At 37.8% G+C, this 26,373-nt stretch overlaps 1 protein-coding gene across 1 annotated transcript in view; it reads right to left on the reverse strand.

Annotated features, from left to right (window-relative positions):
* WDR33 (WD repeat domain 33) overlaps positions 1 to 26,373 on the reverse strand; it is a 126,377-nt gene that overhangs the window by 38,148 nt on the left and 61,856 nt on the right. Inside the window, 1 exon segment of the mRNA XM_082690329.1 lies at positions 25,539 to 25,636. Within this exon segment, the coding sequence (XP_082546455.1) occupies positions 25,539 to 25,636 (98 nt within the window).

A 26,373-nucleotide genomic window follows, 5' to 3' on the forward strand; every position in this document is an offset into this window, starting at 1 on the left:
GATCCTCTTCCCCAAATCCCATAAAACCAAAACCAATCATGAGAAACACATCAGATAAATCCCAATTGCATGACATTCTACAAACTATCATAAAATTTCTCATCAAAACACTGGCTCCAAGAAGACTGGAAAAAGATCCTGACAGTGCTGAAGTGGGGGGAAACTGAATTCACTACCCAGCCAATGCCTCATTATAAACAAAAGCATGAAATGAAGATAAATAATATTTTAATTTCTCCATAGATCTCAGAAAGAAAAAAAGAACTCTTTACCATTCTACAAATGTGGAAACCAAGTAATAAATACTTACTAGGAAATGTGAAAATCCAGGCTACCTTAAGTTAAACTTGACATATTATAAGGAATACCAGCATTTCCTTGTGGAGGTGATTAAAATCTGCCATCTTCTTGTATTTTACTGAATGAATGAATGAATTATGAAATGCCAAAAGAACAAAAAATACATCTATGCATACTGTATTAAAAACCAAAACTATATTCTTAGGGAAAACAGATCAATGTTTAATTCTGCCCTCCTCTCTGGGCACCATCAAGACCGATTCACAAATATTGTCATTTCTACATAAACTCTACTATACTGTACTTTCCCTCTCATAGGAAGAAAAAAACAAAAGATGAAATTAGCTTTGTCCAATAGGAGCACAGTACAGTATTATTTGAAATCAAAGAAAGGATATGTTTAATATACTTTAATTCATACTGGTATGTTGTTTAGTGCTCATATGCTATACAAAGCTTGATAGTAAAAAATTTGGACTAAACCTGACCTATTTAAACATTGGATGTCAGGGCACCTGGGTGGCTCAGTGGGTTAAAGCCTCTGCCTTCGACTCAGGCCATGATCCCAGGGGCCTGGGATCGAGCCCTGCATCGGGCTCTCTGCTCAGCAGGGAGCCTGCTTCTCCCTTTCTCTCTGCCTGCCTCTCTGCCTACTTGTGATCTCTGTCTGTCGAATAAATAAATAAAAATCTTTAAAAGAAAAAAAAAATGGATGTCATTTAACCAGTTATGGGCTTCTGTAATTTATTTAACCCTTGCTAAGTCTTAATATTTTCAAGTGTAAAATGTAGGTTACTCAACTAACAGGCTATTTCAGAAATTAAATGAGATATATAAATAATTCAGTGTCATGCCTGGTACCCATTTTGAATAGACAATAAATAAAAGCTCTTATTTTGATCCAATCTCTGCCTTCAAAAATTTCACCATGGGGACAGATATTTCCATAGTTAGTTATCCAGCAAGAGCTGTTCCTACGATGACAGAGGATAGGAAAGCAGAAAATGGCTTGATTTAAAAATACTCCCACAAAGTAAGACTTCTTAAGACTTTGCTAAATTTTGGGGCACCTGGGTGGCTCAGTGGGTTGGGCCGCTGCCTTCGGCTCAGGTCGTGATCTCAGGGTCCTGGGATCGAGTCCCGCATCGGGCTCTCTGCTCAGCAGGGAGCCTGCTTCCTCCTTTCTCTCTCTGCCTGCCTCTCTGCCTACTTGTAATCTCTCTCTGTCAAATAAATAAATAAAATCTTTAAAAAAAAAAAAAAAGAATTTGCTAAATTTCAGTTTTCAAATGACCTCTGAGAAAAGAACACTGAGCTCTAACTACCAACATCCAACCCATCCAAGATTAGCCTGGATCTAATGCCATTTCTCTCTCAGAACTGGAAAGTCTAAAATGGGAGTCACCATTGCCTTTATTACTTTGTCTATGTTTTAAGTAACTAAGAAAGATGGGTAATATGTTCAGGTAACTATTGATTCCACTAGCCTAAAATGCAGTCTCCAAAACAGACTTATTTTTATATTTATGGAGTAAATGTTCAATGATTCTCTCTACATTTTTTTCTATTTTTAAAGAATATTAACTCATTTCTAGGGAGAAAGAGACCTACAGGAAAGATATGAGGTTTAACTCAAGTGTCTTTCAGTGACTTTAATTACTTACCTCTAAATCACCCATTGCCATGAATTCTTTCAACCTTCAAATACACGATTAAAAACTTAAATACGGGGGCACCTGGGTGGCTCAGTTGGTTAAGCAACTGCCTTTGGCTCAGGTCATGATCCTGAAGCCCCAGGATCAAGTCCCACATCCGGGTCCCTGATCAGCGGGGAGTCTGCTTCTCACTCTGACTTCTCCCCTCTCATACTCTCTTTCTCTTTCTCTCTCTAATAAATAAATAAAATATTTTTTTAAAAAAGTAAATATGTATCATTTCTTAAGAATGGAAAAACGATACAAGTAGGAATACCAGGAGGAAAGTAACAAATTGTTTCAAGGTCACTAATGTGAAAAAGAAATTATATCTTGAAATAAATGATGATTTTAGTACTAAATGAAATGGTGTATGCAAGGCCCTTCCAAAGTTACTTTCAAAGGTTTACAGTGGATGTACTTATTTCCCAAGACTGATACTGACCACTAATTTTATTAAAATTTCAAAAACATTGGGCGCCTGGGTGGCTCAGTGGGTTAAGCATCTGCCTTCAGTTCAGGTCATGATCTCAGGGTCCTGGGATCGAGTCCCACATCGGGCTCTCTGCTTGGTCTCTCTCTGCCAAATAAATAAATAAAATCTTTTTTAAAAAATTCAAAGAAATTTAACCCAAATGTAAGCATTTTCCAAAAAGAAATGGGCTTATTACTGAGGAATAAACCAGAATGGAAAAAAATAAAATCCAAAACACAGAGAAGACTGTTAGAGGCCTTAAAAAGACAGGAGCACCTGGTTAGCTCAATCAGAAAAGCATGTGACTCTTGATCTCAGGGTGATGAATTTTAACCCCAAAAGGGATAAACCTGGGGAGAGGGGCGGAGGCTCTAAGCTCCATGACAGCTCAGTGACCAAGGCTGTGATGTTGTAATGAGGATAATTACAGAACCCTCTATAAAGCCACTTGTCCAGGCCCCTGCTGACTTCTCATTTATATAAAACAGCTACCCTCAGCTAAAGCCAGACAAGTGCTTTCTAAACAAAGCAAAGTAAGTCTTGGAAGAAACCCAATAGGATTTAAGACTGGAGAAGAAAGCAGCACAAAGCTTGTGCCAATGCTAAGACCTGAAGGAAGAACAGAAGGAAAGAGCAACAGAGAAGAGACAGTAGAGAGAAAGATGAGGGAGAGAAGAGAAAGCCATCCCATCTGAGAGTGATGTAAACCAAGCATTCCACCTCACAATACAATCCACTTAACTGTGGCTTGTGGCAGTTACCACATACTCCTCCCACCCAGCTCACTAAAACACACACACAGAGTCCATGGTGAGGGCTACTATCCAGGGGAAAAGCCTTTTGGGTAAATGGCCTTACTCAAACTGTAAAAGAAATGGAAGAGCTACTTATCTACCAATACAAATCTTCATTCAAATTTAACCAACCAGGGATCACTAGACATTTGAAAAAAGTCAAACAGGAAGAAAGAGAAAGGCCAGGAAAAAGATTAAGGGAAAACAAATCAGAATAAGACCAAACCACTCAAATACCCCAATTCTTATGCTAAAAGTGTGAAGGGGTATATTCATTTAAAACAAACAACAAAACAAGTCACTATGAAAAATGAAAATACCAGAGAACCACTAGATCTTGGAAATTAAACACAGTGGCTAAAATAAAAATTTCATCAGAAGGGCTAGATAACAGGGTAGGCGTGACTGAAGATAGTATTCTGGAAAATCAAAGAAAAAAGAAAAACCCTTTGAATGAAATAAAGATTTGGAATTGTAGATTAAAGCGAGCGGAAAAAGACAGATGTCTAAAATACTTACACCTCAGTGTGGGTGACAGCAAAACAGAAGTTCCCAGAGAGAGAGAGATCATTTCAAAATCATTCAGAGAGGAAAGCCAGATTATATAGACAAAATAATGAGAATCAGAACAGCATCTGATATTGATAGATAATGGAGGCCTTCACAATTCTGAGGTAAAGGATTTAGAGCCAAGAATTCACAACCCAAACAAACAGTCAAGCACGATGGCAAATTATACATCTCACCACACATAAGAATTCTGAAATTTACTTCCAAGCAGTTTCTTTAAAGGAAATTTTTTTATGTCCAGTATGACTGCAGACACTGGCACAGAAGACAATTCAAAGCAGAGAACCAGCTACAGAATGTCTTCAAAAATTTAAAAAAAAAAAAAATCCATGTAATATAACTGCAAAATTAAAGTCTTTTAAAAAGCTATGATAAGGGGCGCCTGGGTGGCTCAGTGGGTTAAAGCCTCTGCCTTTGGCTCAGGTCATGGTCCCAGGGTCCTGGGATCAAGCTCCGCATCGGGCTCTCTGCTCAGCGGGGAGCCTGCTTCCTCGCCTCTGTCTGCTCAGCGGGGAGCCTGCTTCCTCGCCTCTGTCTGCTCGTGATCTCTGTCAAATAAATAAATAAAATCTTTTTTTTAATAAATAAAATAAAATAAAAGCTATGATAAGAGTTTTTAGTGACATTACAAAAAAAGAGGAAGTAATTAGAAATTGCAAGGAAAAATGAAGCGAAACTAAAATTCCTGACAATGTCTAAAATTAAAGGGAGAGGAGAAAGAAGTAGAGAGACACTGAGGGGCATGGACTTCTTCATTACCATAATGGTGAGTAAGTCAAGGGAAGTTGCCTCAGGTTGGTGGCCCAAAAAACTAACAAACTAAGAACATTAAAAGCTAGAGAAAACAATCAAAGCCACCACAATGCGTAATAAAACCCAGGAGGCAGAAGGCACAGTTGGTGGTGTAAGTACACAAAACTCCTCATCTTTCATGAAAAGAAGTAAATAGACACAAAGTCATACAGATATACCATGAAATGTATTATTTTAAATTCTGATGGTAACCACAGGAACAAAAACAAATTAGTTTAAAAACTTATCTCTGGCGAGTGGTCAAGGATTGGCAGATTTTCACATTTCAAATTCTATCCTGTTATGATGTTGGAGAAAACACCTTACTATGTGAGCAGATTATAATTTTTAAAAATAAGATTACATTCTTAAGTGGTGGAAAAATCCTGTATTATCTTTAGTTTTTGGCTAGACCACAACATCCTTAAGCTTTATCATTAATGACTCCAGGACCATAAGGACAACTAAAAAGTATCTCCCAAAAGTTTAAAGGTTCATACTCTTTGATCCACCAAGTTCATAGCTGTCTATCCTAAAGGAAAATTTAATGAGTGGCAGCAAATACAAATTACAGAAAGCTTAGTATACAACTCTTAGTAAAAACCTTGGAAATCCTAAACATCAATGAGAATGGTTAAGTAAGATATGGCAGATACATGCTATGGAATGTTATAGTTACCAAAACAAGTCCAGGGTAGTAATGATACAAAAAGATGACTATGATATATTGTATTATAAGAAAAGCAAAACAGCAAAGAATTTATGTATGTGGTATAATCCCATTTCGTGTAGTTTTTTTAGTTTGTCTGTTTGTTTTAAAGTATCTTCTTGTATAGGTTTAAAAACTGTGGAAACAAACACACCATTAATAGAATAGTGATGAACTCTGGATGTGAGATTGGAAAAGGGTAGAGACACTGACTTTTTACTTCTATTTGTGTGAACTTTCCATGAATGTTTACTAATTACCTTTGTAAAGGAAGAAAATTCTCAAGAAGATAACTTCCACATTAATCTCACCCAGTTCTTTCCTTACCTTTCCACCCCTCTGTTCCCCCAACACTGTTGTACCACAGATCTCAGCCTTCCATAAGGCACATGGTGGGAAAGTGTGAATCCAGACCTTACAGTACTCTCCGAATCTTACTTCCATGTGATACACAGAATATACTCCTTGCCATGCATGACTGATGGGAAAAAAATGCATCTTAATGCTGCATTTAGTCTTCAGCTTGGTTGGTTACAGAATGACACTGCTAATAAAGCCAAGGTTGCAAGTGATATCCCCACATAGATCAAATAACTGTTTGTTATGTGGTCAGTCTGCTTTTGTTTTTATCATCTGTCATATTCCTGGGGACAGGACAACAAGATGTGGAAAGAACAAAGTAAATCCATTTTAACTAGTGGGAACACATTGATAGTGGGCTTCAGTCTAATGGTTGTATTCTGAAAAACACATGTGTGCATATGTATGACCACAGTTTACACATTTCTTTGCTAGTCGACTGCCCATAGTCACTGAATTGTGTCATCAGTGTTTCCCAGAGAGAGAATGCTGGTTAGCCAAGTATCTGCAGCAACACTGCCTGTCTACGCTCTGTGGGAGTAGTGTGATGTTGGGGTGTGTGGGACCACGGCGTTCTCAGTTCCTATTAATTTCCATCTTCAGCCATCACACTGAATAAAAATTCAGTCATGTGGCAAGGTAAAGGCTTCGCAAACTTAACTGTGCTTGAAGAGTTTTTCTTTCACTACTTATTTTTAAAGACAACAATAAAAGGAGAAAAATCGAAGACTAAACAACAGAATAAATGAGGACTTACAAAGTGACCACAGTGCCAGTTATATAAATATCTCTAACAATGAAATAGTAGATTCTGATCTAAATTTAAAAGGTCTATTAAAAATGCCCAAATAGGGGCGCCTGGGTGGCTCAGTGGGTTAAGCCTCTGCCTTGAACTCAGGTCATGATCCCAGGGTCCTGGGATCAAGGCCTGCATCTGGCTCTCTGCTCAGCGGGGAGCTTGCTTCCCCCTCCCCCTCTGCCTGCCTCTCTGCCTGCTTGTGATCTCTCTGTCAAATAAATAAAATCTTTAAAAAAAAAAAAAAATGCCCAAATAAACAACTCACACCACAAAGATGTAACATATTTTTTTGGACTTTATATTTTTTCAGGATACTGTAAACCTAGTAAAAAGCAGCAATGAAAGGAAGATTCTGCTATAGATCTGTAGAATAACGCAGTGTATCTTATGCTCACTGAGTATCAACTGACCTAACTAGAACTCAAAAAAAACCAGCTAGTGGTTCTCAGGAAGACTCAAATTGTTAGGTATTCAAAAAGCAAACAAGCAAGCCATAAACAAAGGAAAAGAACAGAATTTGGGGGACAGTGCAAGAGGAATGGTGGGAGTGAAGTGTTGCCTTCAGGGAATACGGTGGCTCTGATATGACAGTGGAAGCAAAGTATGCGGACTTGTACAAATAAAGCTTTAAAAAAAAGTCATAGTTATATTTCAATGTTATTTATTTAAATGTGGCTTACAATACAATTGATTTTATCAGTGACACTTCTAATCCTAAGAACCCTTACTGAAAATAGAATGATTGTGTATAATATCCCATCCCAACAGTTGATCTAATCATCTCCTCTTAAACCCTTTATAATAACTTTCCTAATCAGTTCCAAACTCCTTTTAAGTCAAATTCACTTCAATATGTCACTTTCTTTACACCAGCTTTCCTTGCACATATGCAACTTAAGCAACACATATTTACTTCATGCCTGCCACGTGAGCAGTGGCATCTTCTGTGTACTTCTGGGACCCTCACAACAACCCTGTGAGGTAGGTATCATTAGCCCCACTTGACAGAGGAAGAAACACAAACTCAGAGACTGACTTGCTCAGTGGCAGAGCTGAGACTCAAAGCCAGCACTGCTGACTCTCAGATGAGTTATGACTGCCCCAAGTAAAAACTACGACTGTACCTAAAATTCTAAAGCAGCTGGAGAAGAGGATCGATAGTAGTAAGGTTCTGCTTCCTTGTCACTTACCACTGTAAACAGCAATTACAATATATTCTCCTATCATTAAATTTTGAAGGTAACAATACACAAAATACAATTTACTCATCCCATTTTATAGGGAAAAAAAATGACATACTGCAAATATAAAAAGACATAGTAAACTGGAATTAATCTACATCAATCCTCCTGGTAAAGGGATAGTTATAAATTAGATATATATATGCACATCTACTGGTTATTATAAATAATATATATAAATAATTCTGTGGGGATCATGATAGTGGGCTGCTGCACAGATTTACTTTCAAAACACAAAACCTTATCCAGGAACTTTAACCAAGGGAATGTACCACAAACCTACATGGCTAAATAATATGAAGACACATCCTGGTATCTACACTAATTTAGACACTGATAAAAAATGGTTATGTGAGGAGTTCCCTACTAATCCTGAAATCTGTGGTAACTCTGGAATCCCTTTTCCTATGCAAAATGTACTGTACTTGGTAAGTAAGATCTAAATGATAGTCCAATATAGTATGTTTAAAACTTAAAACATTCTTCTAATGGTCTTTAGGAGAAAAATCTTATTTTGAAATGTTACCACCCTTAGTTGTGTCCAAATCAAACAAACTCAGAATTTGCTACTACTGCTCTACCAAAAGCTCCAAGATATAAAAAGTTTTGTAGTCTAAATCCTTTCTTAAAGGATCTCATAAACATTCAAAGGTATTATATAACTATGAAGACTTCCATGAGGGGCGCCTGGGTGGCTCAGTGGGTTAAGCCGCTGCCTTCGGCTCAGGTCATGATCCCGGGGTCCTGGAATCGAGCCCCACATCGGGCTCTCTGCTCAGCAGGGAGCCTGCTTCCTCCCTACTCTCTCCGCCTGCCTCTCTGCCTACTTGTGATCTCTGTCTGTCAAATAAATAAATAAAATCTTAAAAAAAAAAGTACTCATAGTTAAGTATTAACTACAAAAATAACTTTTCTAGCTCTAAAACTTACTCAATTTTTACCAAATGATAAAGAGATTCAGTATTGAGAATACCCTCAACTTACTATTCAAAATGAAGATACAAAAGAAGCCTATCTTGCAGTTTACTGTATCAATTTTTTTCTGAATACCTCCACATTTAGAGGTATCTCTGGATTTGTATGAACAGATGCTCCATAAATATCTGATTTTTAAAAGTTACCACTTTTAAAGTTACAAAAACTATAAAATTACCTTATTAATCATAGGAGCAGTCTTCAGTGTACTATTAATACAATAATGCAGTGCTTATTCTAGAATATATATAAAATGAAAAGACTATTAAAACTGATGTTTTTAAAACAAAAATCAGCAATCAATAGTACTGCTTATGAAGATAGGAATGGCTATTTGACACCCTCTACCATATCCACGGCCTGGCACTTAATAAACACTACTGTTTGAATAAATGAATCAATATAAATTTTTACTTAATGGTCTTTGATGAACATGACTAAGACGGACAATGGAGCTGTGAAAACACAGGCCATTGTTCACCTTAAGTCAATCTAACAATCATAAGGAATTTTTACAATTATTATAATCTTTAATTGTAAAGTATTTGACAGAGTTCTTAAGTCTTAAAACCTTTAAAATCTCTTTGGTATTTACTGTCTTGTATTAACATAGACAACATAGAAAATGAATAGTTGACTCTTCCCAGATGGAAAAAAAAACTCCTGAAGCACTACGAACCAATCCCTGGACACTAAATTTAGTGGGATAAACCCTAGAATCCCCCAGACTAATGCAAAAACTCACACATCTTACTTCTTTTATTAAAAAAAAAAATACTCATATTTTACCCATTAACTGCTCTAGCCAGCTGAAAACTGGTATGCATGACATGCTTCCCAATTGCCATTTTGTAAAAACATAACTACTGGTAACACTGAAGCTTGTAGGGACATGCCCAATGTCATTGCTACTGAATCCTGAGCTAACACCAACCTCACTCTGCCCCCCATCCAACTGGTTCCTATATAGTGAAAAGCCAGTTGGATTTAAATGCTTTTAAGAAAGATTAAAAAAATAGTAATAGTAAAAATAAAAAGGTAGTCCCTGACCGCTGAGAACTAATCTGATACTCACAATTAAGTCTCAATGTTATTACAGACTGATCTGGCATTTATAGCTACCCATTTTGTTCCCCTGATCCCACTAGACAACTCTGAGACCAGGATGAAGTCAAACAAAAACAAGGTCACTATACAACCCACAAAATACCAAACATCTTTCTTATACTAAATGAGTGACAGCCCTCACTTCCTTGAACCCTCCCCCAAATTACCCAATGTCCAAATCCTATAATATAATCTCCATGGTCTGTATTCTTTGCTGCAGAGAGTATAAATCCAACTTGTTCAATTACAAGTGTGCTCCTGGTGGTCTCTGAATGAAGGGTACTGAGCCTTTTAAATACTAATGGTGGGCGCCTGGGTGGCTCAGTGGGTTAAAGCCGCTGCCTTCAGCTCAGGTCATGATCTCAGGGTCCTGGGATCAAGTCCCGCATTGGGCTCTCTGCTCAGCAGGGAGCCTGCTTCCTCCTCTCTCTCTGCCCGCCTCTCTGCCTACTTGTGATATGCGTCTGTCAAATAAATAAATAAAATATTAAAAAAAAATACTAATGGTGGAATGAAAACAGACTACATGCTGACATTGTTTACAAAATAACTCTAATATATGGCTTAACTAATACACATCTCAAAATTCACAGAGAGGGCAGCTTTGGATAACTTTGGTACAAGACTTCTTCCACTTTGCTTTTAATGTCAAGACTATGCTAAAATATTTGTGTTGAAAAGTTCAGATAAAATAAAAAGCATTAATGACAATCACACTGAAAATCATTAAAGCATAAAGGAAAAGCCCATCTAGCAATGTTAATTAGGAAAATGAGCAGGAGGAGTTCACCAAGATTCATTTCAATGGGAAGCATACTCAATATATGGACTATACCTAGATGCAGAAGTATTTTAAAACAAGGACTCCAATAAGGAAAAGGTGGAACAGGATAACTTTTTCTTTAAGTAGTGTTCACTGTAACACTACAGTGTTACTGTGTAACACTGTATAATAAATCTGGATAATAGGCTAGATATGCAAGGAAAGCAAGATTTTAGTATACGATCTTTCACTGAAGACTTTTTTTTTTACTGGGCAAAATCTCCCACTTACCAGCTGAATGTTATTTTTGTAAGTAGGAATCATATCAGAGGTATAAAAACGAAGAATGCCAACTTAGAACAAACAAGTTTTTACAACACAAACAAATCTACTATTGACACCAGGATGACTCATAACTTTATGTTTAACAAAGTCTTGAAGAACTTGAGGGGAATAATAAATTTTTTTAAAAGCCCCTTTCTGCCCCAAAGATAAGACAGAAAACACGTTTTAAACTATCAACTGTATAATCAGCTTTTTAGAAACTTAAGAAAATAAAGTACCTATTACTCACCTTTCAGATAAAACTGAAAGACTTTTATGTCTGGGGTGGGGACATGGGGTATAATGTCACTTCCCCAAGTACCTATTGTGTCCTTCCTGGACCTGGAAGATGTTAAGCTTGGAGCATACGTAAGAGTCATTATCTTCAAAGGTACTTAATTTCTTAGAACCTGCACTGTTTGGGAGTTTTGGTTGAGAGAAAAAGTATTTTCATTACCACTGCCCTATTTTCATCACTACTATACTATCAGTATGTAGCACATAAAGTGTTACATACATTACAATCCTGTTAAGATAGGCATTGCCACTTACTTCTTATGAACCATAAAAACCTTGTTAGCCAACAAGTAGGAGGAGCAATGATTCAAACTCATCTTGGGATGCCAACAAGCAATTCAAAACTATACCTTCGATGTAACAATGAGAACCAGTTTTTTTTTTAATTATGTAAAAGCTGTTCAAAGATAATATATATTATACCAAGTAATGCCTGTGTACTTACAGTAGAAAAAGAAAGTTTGTGGTCTCCTGGAATCCATGTAAAGGAGGTATTAGATCTTTCAGAGAACAATGGGCTAAATATTCTAAGTTACATTTTATAGTAGGCATGTATCTTTCCACCTGTAGCAGTAATCCAGTTAAGAACAACCTTTCCACTAACTCTAGCCCCCTCTGTAAATCACTTCTACAACTTTTTTAGAAGAGCTTTATGGCCCAGTAAACTTACGCACATTTAATTCAAATGTGATTCTACAATAATAAAAACACCAAAATGTTGGCAACTGTCTCTTTACAGTGTAAACCTAACAATTCCAAGTTTTATCCTTTATGATGAATCACAGTCCATGGCGTACCTCCTTCAGCACTGCAACTTTCCTCTTTCAAATACTTTTCATCTGATAAGCATTAATACCTAGTTCCTAAATCAGAACTGTGTCATTCTCTTACTCCCTCACTGCAGGAGGACAGCAGTTTTCTTTTTTTCCCCTTAAATAAAGGTCCAGGGGTGGGGCACTTGGGTGGTTCAGTCAGTTGAGTGTCTGCCTGCACCTCGGGTCATGATCCTGTGTTCCTTGGATCGACACCCAAGTCATGCTCCCTGCTCAGTAGGGAGTCTCTGCTTCTCCCTCTCCCTGCCACCCCCCCAGCTCATGTGCTCTATCAAATAAATAAAAGCTTAAAAAAAAAAAAAAGATCCAGGAACAATTGGGGGGCTCAGTTGGTTAAGTATCTGACTTGATTTCGGTTTCAAGTCATGATCTCAGGGTTGTGAGATGGAGGGGCTCTGCACTGGGTGTGGAACCTGCTTAAGGTTCTTTCCCTCCTTCTGCCTCTCCCCTAACCCCAAAATGCAAATGTGCTATTTCTTTAAAAAAAAAAAAAAAATTCCAAGAGGCACCTGGGTGGCTCAGCTGATGAAGCAACCAACGTTTGATTTTTGCTCAGGTCAGGATCTCAGGTCCTAGAATCAAGTCCCATCCTGGGCTCCACATTCAGCAAAGAGTCGGCTTGTCCCTCTCCCTCCCCCCTTTGTTCCTGTGCCCCATCATGTGCTCATTCTTTCAAATAAATAAATAAAATCTTCAGAAGTCTGAAATACTAAAAAATAAAGAAACCTAAGTTTAAAACAGTCCATTCAAGGAGTGAAAGTACTTTGTAGTTACTGATTTAATAACTTCTCTGCTAGAATAAACCAAATTAAAAATGCCTAGCAAATTCTCGTGAAGGATTTTTGTTTTAATAAACATTTATTTTTACCCAGAAGACCCTTGGTAATAATTTACACTTGTACAACACATTAAAACATTAAATCTATAAAACTAAAAATGTTCTCAAAATTCAGATAATACATTTTTAAAAATACAAATGGAATAGTTTCCATAAATTTCTAGAAAATGATAATTTCACCATTCCAAAAACACATAAAATATTAGTATCACCCAACTTCTCCAGTATTTAACACTCAGGGCCTACAGAGAGAGCATTACAACTGGGCACCATACTGTATGATCTCAAAAAAACAGAATTTAAGTTCAGGAATCACTAAACTTACAGTGCTCCTTAATTCCTAATGTCTCCTTTAGTATCACCCTATTTGCTCTTAGAATCACTTTATCAGTTTATCTGCTACATCCTAGGTAAGGGTTTAGCTCCCACCCTCCAACAACCTCCACCAAAGACTTTTGAGCTAGCACAGGTTATACCCCAGCCAGTATGCTGGCACCTGAGAAGTTTGATGAGATGGGGCAGAGTGGGTGGATAAGGAGGTCCAAACAGATGATATAAGGTTTCTATATTTAAGTCTCACCCCCAGGGACAGAAAATACATAGAATGACAGTTCCCCCAAGATTCCTAATTTACTACTGATCCCTTACTAGTCAAAGATCACAAAGAGAAACGACATTCTACCAGACTTATCACTAGCTAATCCAATTTTATTACTAAATGGATTTAGAAATTAATTACTGTGATTAAATTTGGTCAATAGGAAAACAACTGTTCTTCCCCCAGAGAAAAATAAATGCTGTCCCAAAGAAACAGTCTAGACACCAATGACCACAGTCTGTGGCAGTAGGATGAGCTGTGAAGACTTGATTTTCGGTGTATTCAGCATTCTCATTCACCATGATGCTTGCCCAACTGACAAAACGTATTTGAAGAAATAAAAGAACTAGGGAAATGTTGGAAATGCTGCTGAAGGGACAAGGCCATGCCTTGAATTTTTATTGACATGGTAACCATTAAATAATTGATTCATCTAACAATTAAAATTTTAGAATCTTTAAATGCTTCCATAGGAGATCTTTTTTTAAAAGGCCAATTCTTAATGTTGAATTTTTTCCACCTGAAAACATTAGAAAATCATGACAACTTGTTTAAACAAGTGGTCATATTTATGGACTACCTGAAAACAGAAACATGTACAATTCCAACAACTAATGATAATGGCTGAAAAACATTTTTTTTAAAGACTTTATTTTTTTATTTGACAGAGAGCAAGAGATCACAAGCAGGCAGAGAAGCTGGGGTCGGAGGGAGCAGGCTCCCTGCTGAGCAGAGAGCCCGATGCAGGGCTTGATCCCAGGGCTCAATCCCAGGACCCTGAGACCATGACCTGAGCTGAAGGCAGAGGCTTTAACCCACTGAGCCACCCACGTGCCCCTGAAAAACATTCAGATGAGAAAAGTAAAATACACTTTTGAAGAAACCACTTTTATCCTTAAATGGGCAGAAAGATGGAAGCAGGCTCTGAAATTAGCTTTGGAAATGAGGTAATAGCTGACATTAATTGAATATTCTTTATGGCACTAAATGCTTCTCATGGATTAACCTATTTAAGTCTCACAACTACTCAGGAAGGTCAGTACTATTACTAATCCCCATTACACAGATGGGAATAAAGACACAGTAATGCCCCAATGTTCCATGGCTGCTAAGGGCTAACTGTGACCTAATATCCAGATTCCAGAGCCTGTGACTGTAATAATACACAATACTATCGCTTCATATACTAACTTTTGTTGTGTTGCTTTAAGTAGCAGGAAACCAGTAAAAGAAGTTAATCTGAAAAAATAATAAAACATTGAAAACAGAGGCAGGGTGCCTCGCTTGCTCAGTGGATAGAGTATGTCACTCTTGATCTTGGGGTTATGAGGTACAGCACACACTGGGAGAAGAGCTTGCGTACTTACATAAATGAAATTTCGAAGGGAAATTCTTAAAAATTGATGTTTAATTTTTTTTTATTTTATTTATTTGACAGAGAGAGAGATCACAAGCAGGCAGAGAGGGGGGGGGAAGCAAGCTCCCCGCTGAGCAGAGAGCCCAATGCAGGACTCGATCCCAGGACGCTTGGATCATGACCTGAGCCGAAGGCAGCGGCTCAACCCACTGAGCCACCCAGGCGCCCTGATGTTTAATTTTTAAAAAAGAGGCAACTCAAGGAAATTAAGACAACTGTACATAAGGGAAAGGAATATAAAAGAAACCACAAAAGGACAAAAGAGAAAATTTAAAAAAAAAAAAGTGGAAAAAGGGAAATTAATGAAAATAGGTATCTCTCAATGTCTCAATTACCTAATAAAAGGGTTGGATGGAGAAAAGGTATGAAGGAATCTTTAGAGTGCTGTAAATATTCTATATCTTCACTGATAATGTCCACTATGCATAAAGCTTTATTTTGTTGTTTTAAAGATTTTATTTAATTGACACAGAAAGAGAGGGAACACAAGCAGGGAGTAGAAGAGGAAGAAGCAGGATTCCCGCAGAGCAGGGAACCCAGTGCAGGGTTCCATCCCGGACCATGAGATCATGACCTGAGCCAAAGGCAGACGCTTAACGACTGAGCCACCCAGGCAACCTGCATCAATCTTTTTTAAACAGACACCAGTGCACACTCTGAGAGAAAACTCTTTACAAAATGCTCATTATAGGGTATTATTGCCTCCACTGAAAATCAGTAGTTTGGAGTTAAGTCATTCTATAACAAAATTTTTTTAAAAAGAACTACTAGAGGGGTGTTCAAGAAAATTACAGCCAAACCATAATAGGCAATCTTTTTTTTTTTTTTAAGATTTATTTATTTATTTGACAGATAGAAATCACAAGGCAGAGAGGCAGACAGAGAGAGAAAGGGGGAAGCAGGCTCACACTGAGCAGAGAGCCCAATATGGGGCTCAATCCCAGGACCCTGGGACCATGACCTGAGCCGAAGGCAGAGGCTTTAACCCACTGAGCCACCCAGGCACCCCCATAATAGGCAATCTTTTGAACTAGTCTGAAGATCATGGCAGAGGATCATGGCTTTATAACTACATGACCTGAAGACCATTTCCAACATAAGTTTCCACTGGATGTTTGTTACCAGTAAGGCAAAACTGTTGAGAGAGCTGCAAGGTTCTTTACTTGGCCTCTGTCCTATTTAACATTTTTAAATTAATCTCGATGGCGTGCTTGGCAAAGTACAGGTGATCCAAGACTGGGAGTTCTCTAGATGTTAGGATTCAAGAAGATACTATGATGTTAAATTTAATAAACATAAATTTAACATGTACAATTTTAAAGAGATGAATGTTAAGTCTAGTATTTAGGTTTTTGATCTCAATTCTATAGCCTACTAGAATGGTTTATGAGTTTACATAAATACAAATGTAGGCTTTTAAGGATTAGTATGAATTCATGTGGTGTTGTGCCCTCTGTCATTTAGTAATAATGGATATTCAGAATGGTGAACCTTAATTCTTGATGAGAGATGCTCAGAATGGTGAAGGATCAGGAAATCATGAAAAAGAGTAAAGGGAAATGTAGTATTCAACTTGAATAAGAGGGACTTAAGAGAAATTCTGTCATTTTCAAATATTTAAAGGATTATGTATAAAGATATGGTTAAATTTACTGTATACAGATCTAGAATAAAGGGGGTAGGGAGGATATTAAGACATCGTATTTGGATTTAATTATGGAAACTTTTTCATAGAAAGAAAAGAGAAAGAGCTGTTCTTTGAGCTCTTAAGCCTTCCTTGGCTCAGACTGGGAGGTTTAGCTTGCCAACTGTCAGAAAGATTACAAAAGGCATTCCGTTTACAGATGGATGGTTCTGAGCAGGAGAAACTCTACCTACCCCTAGTCAAAAGCACCACAGGCCCCCTGTGGTGGCTGTGCCTTCCTGGTGCTCCCTAGGGACTAATAAAACATTTTAAAATATCAGCAAGTTAAAGCAGATACAATTCACTGGGCTAATAATCCAAGTAACATGTGATATTCTAAAACCATCCTAATAAGGGTAACATTCTCTCAAAGAGAATTATATTAAAGTATCTACAAAGGGAAAAGAAACAGAGGGTTCAACAGACTAGCTTTGAGAAACTGATTAGTGTACTTGGGAGAAATTAAGACTAGCTTATAAAACAATCATAAAAAAAGGATAAATCACCTAGAGACTACCGTTTCTTTTTTATTTTATTTACTTTTTCTTAAGAAGATTTTATTTATTTATTTGACAGAGAGAGAGAGATCACAGGTAGGCAGAGAGCCAGGCGGGGGCGGGGATGGGGGGGCAGGCTGCCCACTGAGCAGAGAGCCCTACACCCCACTCAATCCCAGGATCCTGAGATCACTGACCTGAGCCAAAGGCAGAGGCTTAAGTCACTGAGCCACCCAGGCGCCCCAGATTTTATTTACTTATTTGACAGAGCACACACACATGCGAGTGTTACAAGCAAGGGGAGTGGTAGGGAGAGGGAGAAGCAGACTCTCCACCAAGCAGAGCCTGACACAGGGCTCAATCCCAGGGTCCCAGATCATGACCTAAGCAGAAGGCAGATGTTTAACTAACTAAGCTACCCAGGAGCCCCCATTTCTTTCTTTAAATAGAAATTCTTTTTCTGGTCTCTGTAACTAAAGAGATCATAGCACCATAGATGCTTCTTAAAAATTCCTGAGATATGACTTAAACTTAATTTGTTTTAAGATTTTACTTATTTATTTGACAGAGAGAGAATATGACTAGGGGGAGCAGCAGGCAGAGGGAGAGGGAGAAGCAGGCTCCCTGCTGAGCAGGGAGCCCCACACAGGGCTCGGTCCTAGAACCCCAAGACCATGACCGAGCTAAAGGTAGACACCCAACTGAGCCACCCATGCACCCCTTAAATAAAATGGTTTTCTAGTATATCATTAAAGTAAAGGGAAAGGGGTGCCTGGGTGGCTGTCATTAAGCATCTGCCTTTGGCTCAGGTCCTGATCCCAAGGTCCTAGCACATTAGGCCCCCTGCTCTGTGAGAAGCCTGCTTCTCCCTCTCCTACTCCTCCTGCTTGAGTTCCTGCTCTGGTTATCTGTCAAATAAATAAAATACTTTAAATATTTTAAAAATACAGTAAAGGGGAAAAACTGACTTAAGGGAAAAAAAAGTATTTGTTTTGGTACTTAACTGCCCTCATTGACAAGTAACTATTTTTTTTCTTTAAATCTTTTTTTTTTTTTTAAGATTTCATTTATTTATTTGACAGAGATCACAAGTGGGCAGAGAGGCAGGCAGAGAGGGAGAGAGGAGGAAGCAGGCTAGCCGCTGAGCAGAGAGCCCGATGCGGAGCTCGATCCCAGGACCCTGAGATCATGACCTGAGCCGAAGGCAAAGGCTCAACCCAATGAGCCACCCAGACGCCCTGATAAGTAACTATTTTTGATGATATCATACTTTACTTGCATAAGGATCTACCAACTAAAAATGAAAAAGCCAAAAGCATATTACATATATATCTAATTTTATGGCTCTTTCCAAAGCTCTGAATTTTAGCTTTAAAAACTACCAAAGGGGATGCCTGGGTGGCTTGGGTGGTTAAGCAGCTGCCTTTGGCTCAGGTCATGATCCCAGGGTCCTGGAATAGAGCCCCAGGTTATGCTCCCTACTCAGCGGGGAACCTGCTTCTGCCTCTCTCTCTGCAGGTCCCCCTCCCCCTGCAGCTCCCTCTGCTTGTGCTCTGTCAAATAAATGAATAAAATCTTAAAGGAAAAAAAAACTACTACAAACCTAGTTAGCTGGGAAGCTCTAAAAATATAACCAGGTAACTAATTCATCAGCAAATGGAAATTTTGGCCTCACTCAAAATAAACTGAAGCAGATAATCATAGAATAATTACTGCAAAGATGCAGACTCTTTCTAAAAATCAAATGCCTGAATTATTATTTACAGTGATTTGTAACTGTCAGAAAACCAGCATCTTTATATACAAGTGTGTCTGGGAATTGCTCTTGACTCTTAACTAACACACTATGACAGCAGCAGTGAGCAGATCTGACATCCCAAGAAAGGTACAAATCTATTTTCAGCAAGTTTTTGCTATATTATGTGCAGCATTTAAAATAAATACTGAGATAGAAAGAACAAAGCCCAATACAAAAATCTAAAACAATTCCTGCAAAAATGTGAATGTACCATATAAAATGAACGTTTCAGAACCCTACCACGCTAATTTTTTCAACTGTGCTTTAGGGTGTTATTAAGACTTAGTAATAAGTCTTTTTCTTCTCATAATATACTCAGACGATTCTTTACATATGAGAACCTACCACAATCCAATCTTCTCAGGAAAGCAGAGGGAAACGAGCCTTAAAACAAACTCTTCCTCAAAATAAGGTAACACAGACAGAAAATCAGCGTCCATATGTAAAATAGGTTTATGCATGATTCTTTGGATGATTAAGTAAGATGTGCCTGAAGAGCTTTTTATATTGATATATGCTATATTAGCGGAAGGCATTATTCCTACATAGGCTATTTTAAAGGAAGCTGGGCATTTCTATGCTTTTCTTAGGGAGAACAGACAGGATCTTCTTGTAGGATGTTTTGTAAACACGGTACAAGTAGGTCCATTAATCATGAACTATATCTCTTGCCAATTCTACTTTAATAAGTAAAATTATTTTCAGTAAAAAGCATCAAAGATTTCTGGAACACTCAACTTCATAAACATGTCTTCACATAGTTCAAAACACACTGCTGAACCAAAAGATCTTTGCAAAGGGGTTGATCTCATTTATTGAAGACCACAGTCAATGCAATAAGGAAGGGATACACAGAGACTTACCAAAGGTACTAAAAATATTCTTTTTCTTAAGTTGTGCATACTCAGGGGTTCAATTCCTCTCCATGAGGGGTATATCCAAAAACTGAAAACAGACTTTACCTCCTAAGTAAGTCTCAGTATAACTCCTTATGCCCATGTTCTATTTACATAAACTAGCATGTATCTTATAACCCATTTAGTTTGAACTACTCATTGTAGTATCATTTTTCTATTGTTAAATATATCCTACACTGAACTCCTATAACCTACATGGACAGTTTTGGGCTTTTTTAGAAGACTGTTATTTATTTATTTATCAGAGAGAAAGAGAAAGAGCACAACCAGGGGGAGCAGCAGGCAAAGGGAGAAGCAGGCTCCCCACTGCGCAAGGATACACTCCCAGGTTCAGGACTCGATCCCAGAACCCTGGGATCATGACCTGAACCGAAGGCAGACACCTAACTGACTGAGCCACCCAGGTGTCCCACCTACATGGACAAATTTAAAGACGAATGATAAAATGAACTTGAGCGCCTAAATCAGTTCCCTCTACCTACACCCTTCTCCTCTCACCAAAAAACTCTATAATTCTGTCATCACAGCTCAGAAAAACATCATTACACCCATGCTGATATTACTTTTCAAACAGAAAAGAGGCAGTTTAACACAGTGGTTCAGTATCAACTCTGGCCCTAAAAACCTGGATTCAAATCCCAGCCCCACCTCTTACAAGCTACCTGACCTTAAGGCAAGTTTACTTAACTTTTTGTATCTTGGTTACCCATTTGTAAAATGTCAAACAAACAGTATTTAGCATAGGGTTACCAGGAAGATTAAATGAAGTTATCACAACAGGGCTGCCTGGGTGGCTCAGCTGGGTAAGCATCCAACTCTATTTCCACTCAGGCCATGATCTCAGGGTCATGAGACAGAGCCCCAAGCTGGGTTCTATGCTTAAGATTCTCTCTCTGAGGGGCACCTGGATGGCTCAGTCAGTTAAGAGGCTGCCTTCAGGGGCGCCTGGGTGGCTCAGTGGGTTAAAGCCCCTGCCTTCGGCTAAGGTCATGATCCCAGGGTCCTGGGTACCACATTGGGATCCCTGCTCAGCTGGGACCTTACTTCTCCCTCCCCCCTGTCTGCTGTTCTACCTACTTATGCTCTCAATCTGTCAAATAAATAAATAAAAGATTCTCTCTCTGCTTCTTCCTCTACCCCTCCCCTGACCCTCCCACCCTGGCTCATGCTCTCTCGTAAAAGAAAAAAAAAAGTTCTTAGAATATGCCTGATACATACGAGTGTAAGGTATCAGCTATTGTTAAAACCAAGAAGGTAAAACAAAATGAAAGCATGCTGAAACTCTGTAAACTGGGTTCTTTTGAAGAGTATTATGCTTCTCACTAAAGTTTACTTCACTTTTCTTTTTGATTCTGTGTTTTCAACCTTTCTCATGTACATTTCAGCTAGTGATCTGCTTCTATCTCTATACAGATAAAACTATCTGTCTAACACTATCAAGACTCTTCTCCCATATTCTCCACCATCTTCAGTGTGTGAAAATAACTTCCCTACTAAACTTTAAGAAGCATGAGGGAAGGTGTCGTACCTTAAAAAGATTCTTCTACTAATGGGAGCATACATAGAGCATATGGTCATTAATTAAATAAATGGATTTTAATGCCTCCATTTCACTGAGAGTCAAATGCAATAAATATCAGTACATTAGAAGCTTACTTAGATTCGTGTACTTCTGGTTCTTAAATGTTCTTCTACTCCCAGCCCACAAATTAAGTGCTCTAAGTAATAATGGGAAAAAAGGATAACTGTGTATAAATTATGCTGACCTACATATGTTTTAGTAATGAGTGGCACACAATACTTCTCAATTTTTCAGTATATTCAATTTCATACCTATGGACCAATCAAGATCTTTTGAGTAGCAAATCTCCTAAAAATAAATCTGTACTCATTTGAACCTTAAAAAATACTGATGACTTTCTCTTGTGTAACTACTTCCTTTTCCAAAAAGTACACAAACAATCTCAGAAAGGACACTAAAAAGCAACTATAAATTCTGCAGTCAACAGTATGGTATTATGGCTTCCACCATGCACAAGGATCCTGTATGCTTACAGCTGATGGTCTACATTAAGAAGACATGACAGAGTGCTCGCTTCAGCATACTAAATGTACTAAAAAAAGAAGACATGATAGTTATCTTCAAACACTTAAAGGGCTGCCATGAAGAAAGTATAAACTCAATTTTTTTGTTCCTGAGGTAGGACACAGGTCATACAGAAGCAGATTTCTTTTTTTTTTTTTTTTTTAAGATTTTATTTATTTATTTGACAGAGAGAAATCACAAGCAGATGGAGAGGCAGGCAGAGAGAGAAAGAGGGGGAAGCAGGCTCCCCGCCGAGCAGAGATCCCGATGCGGGACTCGATCCCAGGACCCTGAGATCATGACCTGAGCCGAAGGCAGTGGCTCAACCCACTGAGCCACCCAGGCGCCCCCAGAAGCAGATTTCTGATACAATGAAAGAACTTTCTAAAACTTAAAGCTATCTAAAAAATGGAAAAAGAATCACTTAAGGTAGTGAATACTGTAAAACTAGAAATGTTTATGAATAGAAGACTGGATGTTAGGAATGACATAGAAAAGGTAATTATTTGATAAAAAGAGCTAACCTACATGATCATAAACATCACCTTCATTTAAAATGTTCTTAGCTTTTCCCTCAGGCGCCTGTGTGGCTCAGTCGTTAAGTGCCTGCCTTCGGCTTGGGTCATGATCCCTGGGTCCTAGGATCAAGCCCTGCATCAGGTTCCCTGCTCAGAGGTAAGCCTGCTTTTTCCTCTCTCACTCCCCCTGCTTTTGTTCCCTCTCTCACTGTGTCTCTGTCAAATAAATAAAATCTTTTTTAAAAACTAAAAATTAAAATTAAATGTTCTTAGATTTTAATACTTAAACCCAAGATGGGGTGCCTGGGTGGCTCAGTCTGCATTCAACTCAGGTCATGTTCCCAGTCTCCTGGGGATCAAGCCTCGAGTAGGGCTCCCTTGATCAGGGGGAGCCTGCTTCTCCCTCTCACTTTCCTGCTTCCCCTCCTTGTTCTCTTTCACTCGCTCTCTCTCATAAATAAATAATCTTTTAAAAAATACTTAAACCCAAGTTTTGGTCTGATGTACAACACTAACATTATGCAAAACTATGGTTAACTGTCCAATGTTTAAGTCTGTGTAAGCTAGCTGAACATCATCCCTTCATAGAGACCAACTGACATTTTATTTTATTTTATTTTATTTTTAATTTATTTGACAGAGATCACAGGTAGGCAGAGAGAGAGGAAGGAAAGCAGGCTCCCTGCTGAGCAGAGAGCCCAATGTGGGGCTCAATCCCAGGACCCTGCGACCATGACCTAAGCCGAAAGCAGAGGCTTTAACCCACTGAGCCACCCAGGCGCCCCCCCACTGACATTTTAGATAGTAGAAGCTCCTATCCTTATCTGTTTGACTTTGTGACCCAATTTTCTATGTATAAAGCTCAATTAAATTTACTTGAAATTTTATGTGAAGAATTTTAGATCAGGCTTGAGACAACTGGAATCCACAAGTGAAGGATAGGAAAATTTTAACCGTTTCACTGTTTTATAATCACCACTAAAATTCAGAGAATTTAGAAAAATGAGGAATAACAGAAAATGGATAAATGGAATCTAATAACATCTACTACATCAGACTTTCTATTAGAACTACTATTTGGGTGGTATAAAACTTGGCTTATATATTCATATTGGTCCCACATACCCATTGAGGTACTAAGAAAAAAGGGAGCAAAAATCATGAGTAAGCTAAGCTAGAATATGCATCCTAGAAGTACATGGAGATTCATTATACTTTTGTACATGTTAGAAAATTCCATAGCAAAAATTAAAGTAAAAAGAGCTCCCCACATAAAAAATAAAATTCAGCTATCGAATAACACAGGCAGGATGCTGGTTTATTTTTTAAGCCAAAGGAATAACAAATAATACTTCAGCATCCATTTCATCTTATCCAAATTTGCCTCAACTCAAATCTGAAAATATTTAGCAGCTAGAGTATCTCACACATAGACTCTAAATTTCAGAGGAAAAGTTCTTAAGTACTACCTAGAAACTGTTTCATTACCAAAACTGAATAATATTTCACTGGAACATGGAAGTGAAAAATATTACCACATAGGTTTTCTTTTATTTAATCCAAGATGCATAGTAGTTTTATGTAAGACTTCATAATTATTATAGTCCACTATAAAAATAATTGTCTTGATACTTTAGTATAATTATTGTGTTTCCTCTATATTTCTTGGGATTTTCAAACCTAGAAAAAGCTATCCATCTTATGTCTATTTAACAGCTAAGACTTCCATTAAGAGTGAGAAAAGCTGCAATATTAGCGTACCATTAGGCTAGATTCTAAGTCCTGAATCTGAACTTATTTACCTTGAACATGTCACTTAAGTCTGCTGGGTTATGATTCTCATGCATAAAGTAATTCCAGCTAAATGATTCTAAAGACTCCATCTAGTTCTGAACTGTACAATATTATAATGTTCCTAGTATCCTCCTTCAATGATAGGTACTATATCCTTATGCTAGCTATCACCATAAAGCACTGTGGATGAACCCACACAAAACGTGCAAAGCCAGAAACATGTGAACAAACGTGAATTAAAAGAAAAAAAAAATACTGGCTTGAAATATGGGTTAAACATTAAGGGCATTTACTTTCTTATCTAGAAAGCATCAACACTATTACAGGCTGTAAACTAAGCTCTGGAGTGTTGTTAAAATTCAACCAAGACTCTTGAATAGAAAGGAAAATTTCTAAATAGTAATTACTTGACACCCAGTGTCTGTGGCACCCATTTGCCTACCCAGCATTTATGAGAGGAAGATGTTACTCTTATGGGATACTGGAATCAAGAGTATAGAGTAGCATATACTCTTTGTTAAATCAGTACAAGTTCAAATTAAGCAGTTCAGAACACTACCTTCCTAATTAACAATGAACTAATAAGATTAAATGTTTTTATTAATGTAAATTTCTATTTCAATGTCTGTATTACATATATAAACAGAGTTAATTCCCTAACTCTAGCACCCACTGACTTTACATAAACGGTAGAGATAAACTGTTAGTATTTCAACAGCTCCACTTAATTAAGTCTGAAACTAAGTTAATCCAAGTAAAAAATACGGATTTCTTTTGTAGGAGGGAGTAACTGATAGACATTAGTTTATAATTATGAAACTGATAAAAGCAAACAATAAAAAATTTAGTAACTAGTGGGCCATGTAGTACACAAATGTGGTATACTGTTTAAAAAACAAAATCAAAAACACAACACCTGCTTTCAGAAACAGCAATAATGAGAAATGTAGCTATTGCTACCTCAGTTAACCATATTGTAAAAGGACTGCCGGGAGAATGTAAGCTATCTAAATAAAATTATAGTGCCACTATGTTGGAGAAAGCTATGCTGGCTAAGACAGGAAACGAATATGGCCCTAATGGATCAGGACAGGTAAGCAAGTAATTTGCGGGGATGGCAGGATAAGAGAAGAGGAATACTTGTATGTAATTTATAACCTAACTCAAAGACAGCAGTAGTAGTAAAAATCTACAAAATGACTGAACCAGAAGTGTTCAGGTTTTTTTAAAGAGCCTGAGACAGTGTATATGCAAAAAAACTGAATGGAGATGTAAGCTGGTATTGTGGTATTGTAATGATTTAACCACAAATGCCTTCCCTATTTAAATATTCCAATCAGTACTGTTAGTACACGTACCTCGGAGAATTCTTTCCTCATGGCAACGAAGAAAGTCCCAGATTCTAACAGTGCCGTCATCAGAGCATGTAGCAAATTTATTATCCGTGGGTGAGAAACTGTTACATGAAGACACACAGCAGGGGAAAGAAGTCAGCATTTAACAGATTATCTGTGCTTCTCAGACAGGGAAAAATAAAAACACTGTGCTGCGTTATAAACAGGAGAGGGAAGTACTCCAACAGTGAAGAAGCCCTTAAAGAGAACGTTGTCAGCTAACAAATGCATCTCATCGAAAGAAGAATTCTACAGAGTAATTGCTTCTTAGTTTTCAATCAACAATAGTCCAGAACTTTACAAATGTATTATTAGGTCTAATGCTTCCCACACTCCCCACAGTACAGTATTTCCTGTCTTACCAACAGAAAATGTGGAACTAGTGTAGAAACTAAATGAATTGTACTTTTGCAATACTCTAAACATGTTTGAAATCACATAAGAATACCGCTCAAAAAATGAGCATCAGCTTCTACCTCAGATGCTTCATGAAACGATAAGCTAAAAAATTCTGGACAAGCTACTTAAAGACTAGTTGCTAAACACCCTACATACAATGTTTTACATTTATTTGAATGGTCTGTGGGAAACTCTCACACATTCTCCCTGACAAGCTACTCCATGGATGTTGCACCTTTTTGGGAAAACTTGACCACAGAGACATTCAGACTGTGTTTGAAGCCAGAGATAATCTACTGCAAAGGATTTTTGCCATCTTTCCCTCCCTGTCATGAAAAACCATCAAGTTTCTCATCTACCTCTAAGAACTCTCTTGAACTTTGGAGTCCTGTAACTAACA

This window comes from Mustela nivalis, assembly GCF_964662115.1.
Source record: "Mustela nivalis genome assembly, chromosome: 11".
Lineage (NCBI taxonomy): Eukaryota > Metazoa > Chordata > Mammalia > Carnivora > Mustelidae > Mustela > Mustela nivalis.